Here is a 14,118-nt window from a genome sequence, read left to right on the forward strand (position 1 = left end):
TAATGACGTCTACAATTTTTAAAATGTAACTCAATTCTCACGGGATTGACAAGTTCTCATTGAGACTCCGCACAGCTCAAATGGCTTGTTTACTAAAATATTTAAGCACTGTGTGGGAACTTCCTGGGGGAATGTGCCAAAGTAATGGATTGAAAAGGATGTGGCTCAATTAACAATTACATGTATAACTGTCCAGAATGGGAAAGGAAGATATTTTGACTTTTATGATTGGAAAAATTTTGTGAATTAAAATACTCTTGATTTGGTCATTGAATACAATTGTGTAAAGAAATTGAGTGCATTGTGCTGTCCCAAGAGTGTCATTTTTTCCAGCATTAGTTTGGTTTTCCAGAAGCTTCCTGTATCGTCATTTGACATTTTTCATTTGCTTCTTAGCAACTGACTATATAAGTAATGCCTAATTACTATGCATTGTTACTGTATATACATGGATCCCTCAGAGACAGAAATTTCCTTTAACTTGTTCCAGTCCATCCAAACAGTTATTTCATCATCATAGATTTCTGTACAATGTTTTTCCATTCTGAAAATATTTTGAATTCTTTTACTTGTAGCAATAAAAGGACAGAATAGTTATATTTCAATGGTAACCTTTCAGGTGATTCATGCTGCCCAAACCAAGGCAGCATGAATCAGATCCTGGCTGCACATTTGCAGCTAGTATACGCTCCAGTATTTCAGAGGAAATATACTTTGAAGGTTCAGTTCTACCCCTGGACGGCTGTTCCCAGCGCCACTCCAGGTGACTGGCCAGTGTCTCCCTCGTGTGTACATAGGGAGAGATCTGTCAATCTGCAGCTGTGGAGCTAAGAAGAGCGGTCCGGGGTTAGTACTGGATTAGTTTGGCCCCTGGCTATGGTCCCTGACCAGATCTTCATAGTATACTTGCGCTGAGACATTGGAGCATTTCAGGGAATAAAATACTTGGCTACAATCATGCAGCCAGGCTGTGATTCATGCTGCCCATGGTTTGGGGAGCATAAATCGTCTGACAGGTTCCCTTTAAGTTAAGAACATCATACACTGCAGTACAGATGTTTATACACATATCTTCCCAGATATTGTATAAGTCTATTGAACTTTACTATCATTTATTACAGTTGCCATAAAGCACACAAACTCTATTTCACTCTGTATAGGCAATACATTAAAGATGTGTGTCCCCAATATGGAGCTGTTAGTATTAATGCCCCATTAAATATCTTATGCGTGTGTAGAAGGAAAATGGCAATACAGTCTAGCTGACAGTGTAGAGTCCAAATTTGTGCTAACTGAGGCCCGCTAGCCACGGCTCTTCCTGTCTAGACCGCAGACCAAGACAGCTAAAGGGCTGGAAACAGTGACTTTTTGGACTGTGCCCTTCCACCCCTGCCCAGCGTCTCTTTATCTGCATCCTCAGAATTTATATATAGTTGAATATAATGGTGGAACAGGGAACCATTGAAATCAGAACTGAAATCTGAATAAACCCCTCAAAGGTGTTCCTCATAATAAACTGACTTGAAGAGCTAATTCAGGCGTCAGTTTTTTCGCGTATGAGTTTTCTCTGTGTTTTTCACAAATATATCTCAAACCCATCATAGTTCATGGAGCTGTTCACATGTCCGTGTATTTTTGCAGATCGAGATGCTCACACAAAGGCTACTTTCACACGATCAGTATTTGATCAGTTTTTTACCTCCAGTATTTGTAAGCCAAAACCAGGAGTGGGTGATAAATACAGAAGTGGTGACGTGTTTCTATTATACTTTTCCTCTGATTGTTCCACTCCTGATTTTAGCTTACAAATACTGATGTAAAATACTGACCAAATACTGAATGTGTGAACATGGCCAAAATCACAGGGACATGTCCAATTTTCATCAGTCTCGGATCAAACTTGTCAATGCAAGCCTATGAGTCCGTGAAAAGATCGGACAGCACTCAGATGCCATCTGTGTTCTGTTCTGTGTTCTGTCCATCTTTCACCGACTATTTAATAGTTGAGGCTTTAGAAACCAAACTCTGAAGGTAAAAACTGACACCCTGACCAAGCTCTGATGAAACTGGTCAAATACAATGATAAAACTCAGACCAATTTTCTTGAAATGTTTATTAATTTGATGTAACTAATTTGGGGGTTCGGATTTATTCTTCATTGTTTTTCTCTGATAACAATGCAGTAAACATCTTCAGGAAACCAATGAGTTCTAGGTTTAGAAGTCTCCCTTTGCCCTTACATAGCAGGAGGCTGGTTATTTCCTCCTATGGAAGTAGGCAGACTTCTAAATCAAGGACTCACTGTTTGGTGTCCTCAAGAAGTTATGAAGACATCATATAAAATCAGATTAACATAGGGCTGGAGAATGGCTAATCTGGAATCAAATTCAATAGTATGTCATAGCCAGAGGCGTATGTAGGGGTTGAGCTCGGGGAGGGCGAAACATGTGAGTGGGCCCCTAACCAGGTAACTGTGGGTACAACTAGTGGTGAACTTTGATCGTGGGTATACCTCAGGAGATGAACGCATTGTTACTGAAAATAAATCTCTACACGAAGACCAACACTGATATTACCACAATATGGTGACCATATAGTGGTGGATACCAATGCTGCAGACCATACAAGTAATCACAGTACAGTTATATATAGAAACTAGCTTACATCTGACGTTCTTTATGGTGGAGTAGTTGATTTTCCCGTCTTTTCCATCTGGCCCTGACCAACATGACAACTTCTTCCAGCCAGGACTCATCTGCAGAGATTACAACGAAAACACCTTTGATTTCTTAAATTTCTAGCCCCGTCCCTATCTATCCCCAACCTGCACAAACTCCTCATCCTCCTGATAACCCCAATGTTGCCGTATGTGCTCCTATTACTGTACCTGCTGTGTGGCATAAAAACAGAGCTCCTCTTAGTACCCCACATAATAATACCCACCACTGTGCCCCTTGCAAAGTAATATTGCCTCCCTTGTGCCCTCTACATGGTACAATTTCTCCCTTGAAAAGATTAATGAACTGTGCAAATGCCCTAGGAAAGTGTCCATATTTTGCCCCTTTGATGGTTACAATACTCTGAGTGCCCCTACAACAATAATGCTTCTTAAGTGCCCACTTGACATTTAATAATGTCCACTGGGTCCCCCAATATACAGCTCTTCTGTATATAGTATAGTGGACCTATAGCTCCCTTATACAGAGTATGATGTCCCCACAACTCCCCTATATACAGTATGATGGGCCCATAGCTCTCCTATACACAATATAATGCCCTACAGCTTCCCTATACACAGTATGGTGGACCCACAGCTGCCATATACACAGAACCACCGTCAGTACATTAATGCAGCACCAGAACCACTATTGGTAAATGAATGCAGTGCCATAACTATCGTCAGTAGATGAATACAGCACTAGAACCACAGTTTTCCTCCTTTGCAAACTGCCCACAAGATACTGTGCCTTCACATTAATATCCCTCATATACAATAAAAGACCCTGTAATTTTCAGCTCTATAAGGCGCTAACCTTTCCCGCTTCGGCAGCAGGGTGACGGCGGCAGCACGGTGACGGTGGCAGCAAGGTGACCGCCACAATAGGGAGCCAGTGGCAGAAAGGTGACCACCTCAGCTGGGTGACGACCTCTGATCAGTTATGGATTGGTACATTTGTACACGATCAGGACCACGGTCAGTACATGAATCCAAATTCTCCATACTGTGCCCCCACTTCTCCATATTGTTCCCAAAGCTCTCACCTCTCCATACTGTTCCCTCACCCTCCCATCCCAATTCCACTGCAGAAACGCTTAAAAAACGCTTGGTAGAAGGTCTGCCATGTTCCCCAATGATAATCCGCATGTACTATGCACATGCTGCGGAAATTTCCGCTGCGGATTATCATTGCGGAAAAAAACGCAGCACTACCCATTATTTTGCGGAAGCGCGGCGTTTTCGCTGCTATTGACTTGCATTGGAACGCTTGGAATCCACATCACTGGATCTGTACATGCGGAATCCATGCGTTTCAATGTGCGGATGGTACCCGGGTCTGGAGGAGAGGAGACTCTCCTCCGGACCCGGGCACCATAGAACCAGGTCACGCGACCGCTGACGTTGGCAGGTCCTTTCAGTGTACCGCGAGCTGCCGGCAAGCTGAGACGCATCAAATTAAGACACCGGGGGCCATCAGAAGGTAAGTATAATATTTATTTTTCATTTGTTACCATTCTTTACGGTCACACTATATAAATCCATACCGTTTGCATGGATTTATATAGTGTGACCAAGTTGTCAAGCACTTTCCAAGTGATGCGAAAATCGCTTGGAGAGCGCTTGTCAACCCGCATGCGGAAATGCATGTGAAGAACGCTTCACTTCCCCTTGTCCCTGGCAGGAAAAACTCATGTACAATCCGCATGTACAATCCACATGTGTTTTTTCTGCCAGGGAGATGCAGAAACGCTCAGGAAAAAATCCGGAGCATTTCTGCATCGTGGGCACATAGCTTTAAATGTAATTCCCCTGCCCCCTGTCTCATACTCACCTGCCGCCACATTCATGGTTTTCCAGCATAGCTCCTGTCGGTCTCTGGCGAAAAGTAACCTTTCGGTAGTTCCAGTGTTTCATGGAGCTGGGCGGAGGTCACTTTTCAATACAAGTCTATGAGAGCCTCGTTCTGGCTCTCTTAGACTTGTATTGAGAGCTTTTGAGCGGAGCTTCTGACTTCCGGACAGTCAGAACTGCTCTCACAAGATTGCGTCACGGGACTGGAGTGGTGCCGAAAAACGGTGAAGACGCTGGAGGGTGAGTATATGACTGGGGGATGGGGCTTAAATTTAAAATGCCACTTCAGCACTGAATAAAAAACAAAACGCTGGAGTGGTGCTTTAAATTCACTGGTACAAAATAGCACAAAAGTGAGGATAAGACCGGGTTCTGATGAGCATTTGCAGAAAGTTTATTTTTTCATCCAGAAAAAAACAGACAATATTTCTTCCATATTGTCATCCATATGCAATTTGTATACCTGATATTTATGTTCACATGCAATCCGTATGTCTGTTTTTTACACCCATGTGTCCATTTTGTACATCCTTATGGCATCCGTTTTTTACATGAACAATTCAATAAACAATAAAGGTCAAATACAGTTTCCTATGTAAATAATTGTAATAGATCTGTGAAAGGCGTATGACATGCGGATGACTTATAATGGGAAAGTCTGATATAAAATATAGATCAAAGTATGCTGCAATTTTTTTACACTCAGACCGTTAGTTCATGTGTAAAAATGTTCATGTGAACTACAACATTGACTAGCATCGCTACTTGTGCTGTCCATATGATACCCATTTGGATACAGATAACACGTGGACATTTAAAGGGACTCTGTCACCAGGTTTTTGTTATGTAATCTGAGGGCACAATAATGTAGCAGCAAAGACCCTGAGTTCAGTGATGTGTCACTTACTGGGCTGTGTTTGGCTGTTTCAATACAATCAGTGTTTTATCAGCAGGAGATTACCGCTACAGGACAAGCTGCCTCGTGCCTCCTAGTCCAACCATGCCCCCACCAGTGATTAGCTGATCTCTGTCACTATAAAATGTTCACAGATAAATGGTGTGGGCAGGATTATCCACAGTTCAACATCTGAGCTCTGCTATGTCCCTACCTCATGCTACTGTCAGATTATATAGCAAAAACTTGCTGACAGATTCCCTGTAATACACCTGTCTGAATGAGTCCTTGTATCAGTACTAATACTGGTTCTGGTGACATATTCATGCACTGATGGTGGTTCTGGTACCATATTCATGTACTGATGGTGGCTCTGGTGCTGTTTTCATGTACTAATGATGGTTCTGTTGCCATATTTATTTATTGATAATAGTTCTGGTGCCATATTCACGTACTACTGATGGTTCTAGTACTCTATTTGTGTGCTGATGATGATTTTGGTTTCACATTCATGTACTGATGATGGTTTTGGCAATGAATAAATCCCGCAAATCATCAAGTCTGCCTATGCACCAAATGCTGGACACCTTAATTGAAACCAAATGACCCCCATTATAATTATATTAGTTTCCATAACTATCCTTGGGTCTGGCATTTAAAATATAGGACTTCAGGGATGAATGTTGCTGTTTGTCCCTGGTGTTGTGTAAATGGTCTGCAAACAATGACTGACTCTATATCTAACTTTGAAAAAACACATCCCTAAAGTACACCACTTTTTTACTTTGCTGGTATTGTTTGGTGAAAAATGTAACAATCCTAGTGGAAGTAGTCTTCAGAGCTTGTTACCTTACGCATCGGAGGGGGGGTGCGTTAGGGGTCCTGTTGCCTTAGTCTAAGACCCAATCCTTTGCTTCTTGGCCGGTGGGGGTGGAGAGGGGCACCATTGGCTTCATCTACCTAGAGCACCAAAATACCTTGTTTCGGCTCTGACTGGGACCTCTGGTGTCTGCTTCTGGGCTCTGTACATTAGTATGGTAGCTTTTGAACTGGACCCTGAGGTTGAAGATCAAGTTATAGTGCTTGTATTTTGATTTTGTATTTGTATATTTCCAGTTGAGTGGCAAAAGCTGTGGACTCCTAACACAGACTGGACACTATTCTTCAGAACGATGGGTGGTCCTGTGGATGGACCATGATCAATCAAGATATGAGATGCTGTAAACTTTAAAATATATGCTTTGAAGTTATGGCAGGATGACAAAAGTCTAATAGTTCAGCAGCCCCATTGCCCACCACAAGATCCTTAATATGAGCCTATAGGATTTTCTTTTAACCACCTTTTACAAGAAATGAATCCATCCAAGTAGAATTCTTTGCAGTCACTGCTTTCTTAAATATTTATACCTAACATATAAATGTTTATATTGGAAAGTGTCTTATTAACAGTGAGTCATTGAGATCCACTGAGAAATGTGGGATACCGACCTCAGGAAGGGAAAACCAAACTGACAGAAGACAAGTATTGATGGTCACTATGAACTGCAATGTGAAGAAGAATCTGTCCTGTTCCATATTTCTTTTACCTGCTTATGAGGCACCAATAATTCCACAGCGTTTTACAGACGTTATATAGCCAACAGTATATTAATAAGGTAGTGTGAACATAGCTGTATTTAGGATCTGTAACAAATTCGTACTTGTAAAGCATTGTTCAGATGTATGTGTTCTACTCGCATTTTTCATGCATAGAACATTTACCTATCATAGTCTATGGGACTGTTCACATGTGCATGTTTTTTAGTGGACCAAAAAAACACATAAAAAAGGAAACTTCCGTTTTTTATCCTAGTCACGGATCCAACCCCGGCAACACAACTCAATGGGTCAGTAAGAAAAATGAACAACACTCGGACGCCATTCATGTTTCATCCAAGTGGCATGTGATTTTTAGGGTGCTTTCACATTGCGTTCAGGGACCCGTTCGGTGGCCCTGTCGAGGCTTACGTTTGAAACCCCTGCAAATCTGGATCCGGACGTATGCGCCAACGGTGCCATAGACTATAACGGTGCTGATAGAGCGAACGTGTACTCTGCCATGCACCATTATTGGGCGTGTGCGCCTACTGGAGGCTGATATTCAGACATAGTTGAGTCCAGTAGGCGTACACGGGTGAAAATGATGTACGTCAGGGCGCACCTTCGCTCTGCTGGCACCATTCATTGTAGTCTATGGCCCCGTCGGCGCATACGTTCGAATCCCATTATGCAGGGGTTTCAAACGTAAGCCTCGACAGGGCCACCGAACGGGTGCCTAAACGCAGTGTGAAAGCACTCTTACTGTTTAATAGAAAGGAAAAGCTTGGTGATTTATTTTTTTTGCATGAAAAAGCAAAAATGGATGGCACACTAATGGTAAAAATGGACACAGACCAAAAATGGATGAAAATTGATGAAAAATATTGGGGGTGAGGAGCCCAAAGAAAATACAAAAACGGATGTCTGAATGAGGCATAAATTTAGATTGGCCATCTATGAGCCTGGACAGGGGTACTAACAATCTCCAACACCTCTAGTTGGCAAGAGTCCTGTATCTGAGATCCGAACAGGTCTACGGGAACCTTCAAGCTTTTGGGAAGCAGGGGGCACTGCATTTCTGGGACCCCAGTACTATTTCCTTACACAGCCTGCATAGTATGAAGAAAACTTGATTAACGTTGTGAAAAGCGTTTCAGTTTTACTAGAAAAATACTCATTGGGCAGAGTATCAGTCTACAGTGGAGTTTGATAGCAGCTGTCACTACAGACAGTGGATGTCCATAGACAAATATCCATAGGTATGTTGTGTTGCCCCCTAGAGAACAAGTTTAAACTTACAAGTCTAGTTTACATGGAATCATTATTACATGGAGTCACAGGCAGTCATCCTGTGCTGTGTTTGTATGTGTGTAATCCTCCCCCCATTCACATTACAGGCTGTCTGTCACCCAACCCTACTAAACTATGTAGTGTCATAAATCCAGAAGTGCAGGGATACGGCCGCTAGGCGGCGATAGTTCACAGTGTCCCAGGAAGCGGACGGGGGAGAAGTGCACAGTACTCTGCTGGAGAGGTGACCGGGAGGGTGGCAGGAGCAGCAGCCGGGGCAAGAGGGACCGCCTGGCATCAAGGAAAGCTACAGCAGAGCTGGCATTGCCCTGCCCGACGGGGAAGCTCCGGGAAATGATGGCAACGGTAATCACCTCTTATATCGCGGCGTGGAATCTTGTCACTTTCTAGAAATTGGTACTGTACTTAAGAAGTTACTTGTCACTTGGAGAAGTGCTGTTACTGACAGCAGGGACATACAATGGGTGCAGATATCCAGGAGATAGACAGAGCTAGATAGACCATAGAGAGAGATGATAGACAGATAAATAGATGATAATATATACATAGATGATAGATAATATATACATAGATGATAGATAATAGATTGATAGATAGATAATATATAGATAGATAATATATAAATAGATGATAGATAGATAATATATAGATGATAGATAATATATAGATGATAGATAATAGATAGATAATATATAGATGATAGATAATATATAGATGATAGATAATAGATAGATAATATATAGATAGATAATATATAAATAGATGATAGATAGATAGATAATATATAGATGATAGATAATAGATAGATAATATATAGATAGATAATATATAAATAGATGATAGATAGATAATATATAGATGATAGATAATAGATAGATAATATATAGATAGATGATAGATATGAAATACTTCTTGGAAAGATAGATAATAGATATGAAATAGTTATTAGATAGCTAAAGATTGAGAAATATAATATATAAAAGATACATTATACAGACAGATAGATAATAGCTATAGGGTGGGGTCACGTGCATAATTTTTGGAGACGAGAGTCTGCAAAAAAAATGGAGACATGTTCATGAATCAAACTCAACAATGTTCATCAATGGGTCTGTTAAAAAAAGGATAGCATTCTGAGGATAGATTATACAGATGGATGGATAGATAGTGTTTTAATTAATAATATAATACAGTGAAACCTCTCCAGAAGAGAACCCCCTTTATCCAAACTGGATGGTTGTCTTAAAAGCTTTAATAGGTGTATAACTAGTTTCTTCTTCTTCACATTAACATAGTTTCTCAGTATGGGTCATTGAAGAATAAAAGCGTTTCTTAATGACTTATTTTGGAGTTCTGTTACGTAAAGATGATTTTTTCCCATTCAATTTATTTCATTTATATTTCTGCATTCTTTAGGTATTAATACTAGGCTTAATGGCTATTGGTATGAATAGAATATAAGCATATTAGAACAAGATACACATTGTAAGACTATAGAATTAACTCTTTTATGCGTTTTCACTTTTGTGCTGACATTCCTGATAAGACGTTAGATGTGAAAACATCTGATTATCATAATTAAATTGATAAAAGTGAGACACCTCCCCTCGCCCCTGTTGCCCATCTAGTCAGGAAATCTATGTACATCTTCTTCTCAATGTACTTACTTGATCCTTGCACCTATGTCTTAAGCCAGGGTCAGGCGGCCTTACTAAGCTTGGGCCACGCATGTCCACAATTGTCCAATGTGACTGGCTCCATGTTTAGCTCTGTGTGATCATCCGCATGGTGGATGAGCACAAGTGCTTGCCTGTTATTGACATACAATAGTCTGGTTTGTAACTCGGACCCTAGTAGTGCATGCTGAGATCTGGTGGTCCCTGCACAGTTTACTACTGGAGCTGTGTGCTCTCAGATGAGCACACGGACAGCACAGTGACCAAAAATACATCTGAACGAGCCATTACTCTTTATGTTAACCCCATAGAAAATGTTTTTTAGGCTACTAATCAGTGTTCCCTAGTTTGCCAGTGAGGTCTTCTGACATGCCCCAGGAAATACGTCAGAAAGCAGTTACTAAGCACACTATTGCCGCTAGAGAGAATATAGTGTCATGAAATTTCAAGATAGGGCCTGATAATTTTTTTATGAAATTAACTAGAACCCCCCCAAAATGTATTGGTTTTACATGCCCACATTGCATATTAAATGAGAGAGAGAGAGTTTTTACGGCATAAAAAATGTATAAATTTTATTACATCATTAATCCATATAAAAATATACAAACAGTAGTAGAAATAAAGTGCATAGGGATAGCAGCAATAACCACCGGTGCAAATGGTCCTATATTTAGATAGAGCTCATATGTTCCATGAAGAGTGGGTAAAGAAGGAATATGGCTAAGCTATATTAAATAACAATTGGGTCAGTCTTAGACTCACTGTATAAATTATTGGTATAATTGTCGCTAAATAGCCTAGATTTCCAACATATAATTAACCCATACACTATACAAGTGTTAATACATGGCAGATAAGAGATATTTATAGCGAATAACTGACCTATGTGTCACACAGTTTTAGTGCACAACATAAGAGGGATATATATAGCAATTTAGGCAATACATCGCAAGTCTTTCCAGGTGGATGAAAACACAGGCACCAGCGGTTGTGAAAGCGCAATGGCGTGCCCCGTCATGCGTTTCGCGACCACCAGGGGCCGCTTCCTCAAGGGGAGTGAGAAGAGACGGGGGAACAGATCTAATAAATCCCATCGCGTCGGTCATGTGTGGCCTCACGTGACCGATCACATGGGGTGTATCAAGGAGGGACATGATGCCGATACATGGCGCGTGCGCAGCCGTACCCGCTCTAGCCGCCCGTCCAGGCCGTCAGGATCTAGTGCGCAGGCGCGGGCGCGCGGCACAATAAGTTTTTTATATCTAAAAAAACAGTAGAAGCACTTACAGTACGCTTCCCAAAAACATCAACTTTCTACCTTCTGCCCAAGATCCACAAAGACGCCGTTGACCCGCCTGGCCGTCCGATAGTGTCCGGCATAAATGGACTATGTGAACCGGTCTGCAAATTTATCGATTTTTATCTTAAACCTATTGTAGAGACATTACCCTCATATGTAAGGGACACTACGGACGTCCTCACGCGGGTCGACGGCGTCCGATTGGATGATGGGGTCCTGCTCGTCACGGCAGATGTCGACACTCTATATACCTGCATAGAGCATACTATTGGTTTGGACGCGGTCCGTCTCTTCCTCGGGGCGTCCAACCTGGACGGTCCTTTGTGCGAACTAATTCTCGAGTTGCTGCACTTTGTACTTACAATTATTTTTTGTTTAAAAACATGATATATTTGCAGGGGCGTGGCACGGCCATGGGGGCGGCCTGCGCGCCCTCGTAGGCCAATCTCTTCCTAGGCGCATGGGAGAGACAGGTTTTTGGCGACAAGGGTGCTGGGACTGCGGACCATGTCCTCTGCTGTCTTCGCTATATCAATGATATTTTGTTTTTTTGGCGTGGCACCGTGCACGGTGGGGAATTCGACTGACGTACAAATTTGATAGACACAAGATTGAGTTTTTGGATGTCTGTCTTGAGGTGGACAGCGTCGGGCACCTCCAGACAGACATATATAGGAAACCGACATCAGTCAATTCCCTCATTCATGCCACAAGCGCATATCATCCAACAACCATCAGGGCCGTCCCGGTTGGACAGTTCCTGAGGGCGAGACGGATCTGCTCTTCAGACCTTAAATCTGAACAACATGCCACTGGCCTAAGGAATAGGTTTGAGTTATGTGGCTATAGTAAAAGATGCATAAAGCAGGGCTATGACCGAGCACGACGAACCCCAAGAAACCATCTATTATACCCTAATACACAAAAGAATTCTGATTTTGGGCAGAGGAAGATACGCTACATATCTACCTATAATCATGAGTGGGAGAACATGAGAAAGATAATGACCAAACACTGGGACATCCTGACGACCGATACCTCCCTGGGACCAATTCTTGGGAACTATCCCCTTATGACTCCTAGAAGATCCAACAATTTAAAGGATATCTTGGTCTCCAGCCACTACATTCCAGCGAAATCCAATCCCTTTGGCTCTCATGGCCCCACCAATGTCCTGCGCTGCACCACGTTCACGTCCTCGGATGGTAAAAGAGAATTCAACATTAGACATCATATTTCCTGTAGTACCAGCAATGTAATCTACTACGCAACATGTGATTGCTCATTGATTTACATTGGACTTACATCTCGAGAACTCCGGGTACGTGTGCGTGAGCATATGCGGGACATTGTTGCGGCCAGGACGGTGGCCGAAGTAGCAGAACTTAAAACCATCCCTAGGCACTTCAGGATGGTCCATAATTGTGATCCTGGGGGCCTAAAAATTTGTGGAATTGATATAATCCACATGGGTGCCCGTGGGGGCAATGTAAGGAAAATCTTGGCCCAAGTAGAGGCCAAGTGGATCGTTACGCTGGGTACCCTATCACCAGAAGGCTTAAATGAATCCTTATCATTCTCTTCTTTCTTGTGATCCCATTCCATTTGAGTGATCACTACTATGGATCTCCTCAAGAAAGAAAAGTAAATATGGTCCTTCCCTCCCCCCCCCCCCTTTGTTTCTGCAATTTCGTATATGCATTGGCGTTCTTTGGTTTTAACTTGTTCTTTGGTCTCCTTTCCCTATTGTTTTTACTCATTGCACCTTTTTTCAGTTTTTATTATATGTATTGTGGACCGAACTGCTGCCATGCTGTGTATGTGTGCCTTTGACTGACCCGGATAGGACAAGATTTTTCCAACAATGGAAGGCCAACTATCTGCGGGACAATAACAGAACTACAACACTGAACAAGATTTGATAATTACATACTGTGTTAAAACATATATTTCTTTCTTCATTCCACATGTACTTACTAATCAGCTGTTTTTGGTCCCGCACTTGTTCTTTACTTATCTGGCTTGCTGGCACCTAGTGATGTGGTGCGCGTACGACGCTGTCCCTGCTGCTGGTGCGCGCGCCCGGCTGTCTCTGAGGGGCTGGTGCACGCGCGGGTGCTCAGGCACTTATTGTGCCGCGCGCCCGCGCCTGCACACTAGATCCTGACGGCCTGGACGGGCGGCTAGAGTGGGTACGGCTGCGCACGCGCCATGTATCGGCATCATGTCCCTCCTTGATACACCCCATGTGATCGGTCACGTGAGGCCACACGTGACCGACGCGATGGGATTTATTAGATCTGTTCCCCCGTCTCTTCTCACTCCCCTTGAGGAAGCGGCCCCTGGTGGTCGCGAAACGCGCGACGGGGCACGCCATTGCGCTTTCACAACCGCTGGTGCCTGTGTTTTCATCCACCTGGAAAGACTTGCGATGTATTGCCTAAATTGCTATATATATCCCTCTTATGTTGTGCACTAAAACTGTGTGACACATAGGTCAGTTATTCGCTATAAATATCTCTTATCTGCCATGTATTAACACTTGTATAGTGTATGGGTTAATTATATGTTGGAAATCTAGGCTATTTAGCGACAATTATACCAATAATTTATACAGTGAGTCTAAGACTGACCCAATTGTTATTTAATATAGCTTAGCCATATTCCTTCTTTACCCACTCTTCATGGAACATATGAGCTCTATCTAAATATAGGACCATTTGCACCGGTGGTTATTGCTGCTATCCCTATGCACTTTATTTCTACTACTGTTTGTATATTTTTA

General features: G+C 42.4%; 1 protein-coding gene across 2 annotated transcripts in view; it reads left to right on the plus strand.

Annotated features, from left to right (window-relative positions):
• Positions 1-14,118, plus strand: part of CPM (carboxypeptidase M) — a 176,299-nt gene that overhangs the window by 64,815 nt on the left and 97,366 nt on the right. The window contains exon 1 of one of the 2 annotated variants that reach the window (XM_073651762.1): positions 8,501-8,699. The exons of the other annotated variant lie outside the window; for it this stretch is intronic. Coding sequence (XP_073507863.1) covers positions 8,688-8,699 — 12 coding nt within the window. The 5' untranslated portion in view covers positions 8,501-8,687. Of the gene's footprint in view, positions 1-8,500; positions 8,700-14,118 lie in introns of those variants that run through there. 2 annotated transcript variants of the gene reach the window in all.

This window comes from Phyllobates terribilis, unplaced genomic scaffold, assembly GCF_046119375.1.
Source record: "Phyllobates terribilis strain yellow unplaced genomic scaffold, ASM4611937v1 Scaffold_11__3_contigs__length_659146591, whole genome shotgun sequence".
Classification (NCBI taxonomy): domain Eukaryota; kingdom Metazoa; phylum Chordata; class Amphibia; order Anura; family Dendrobatidae; genus Phyllobates; species Phyllobates terribilis.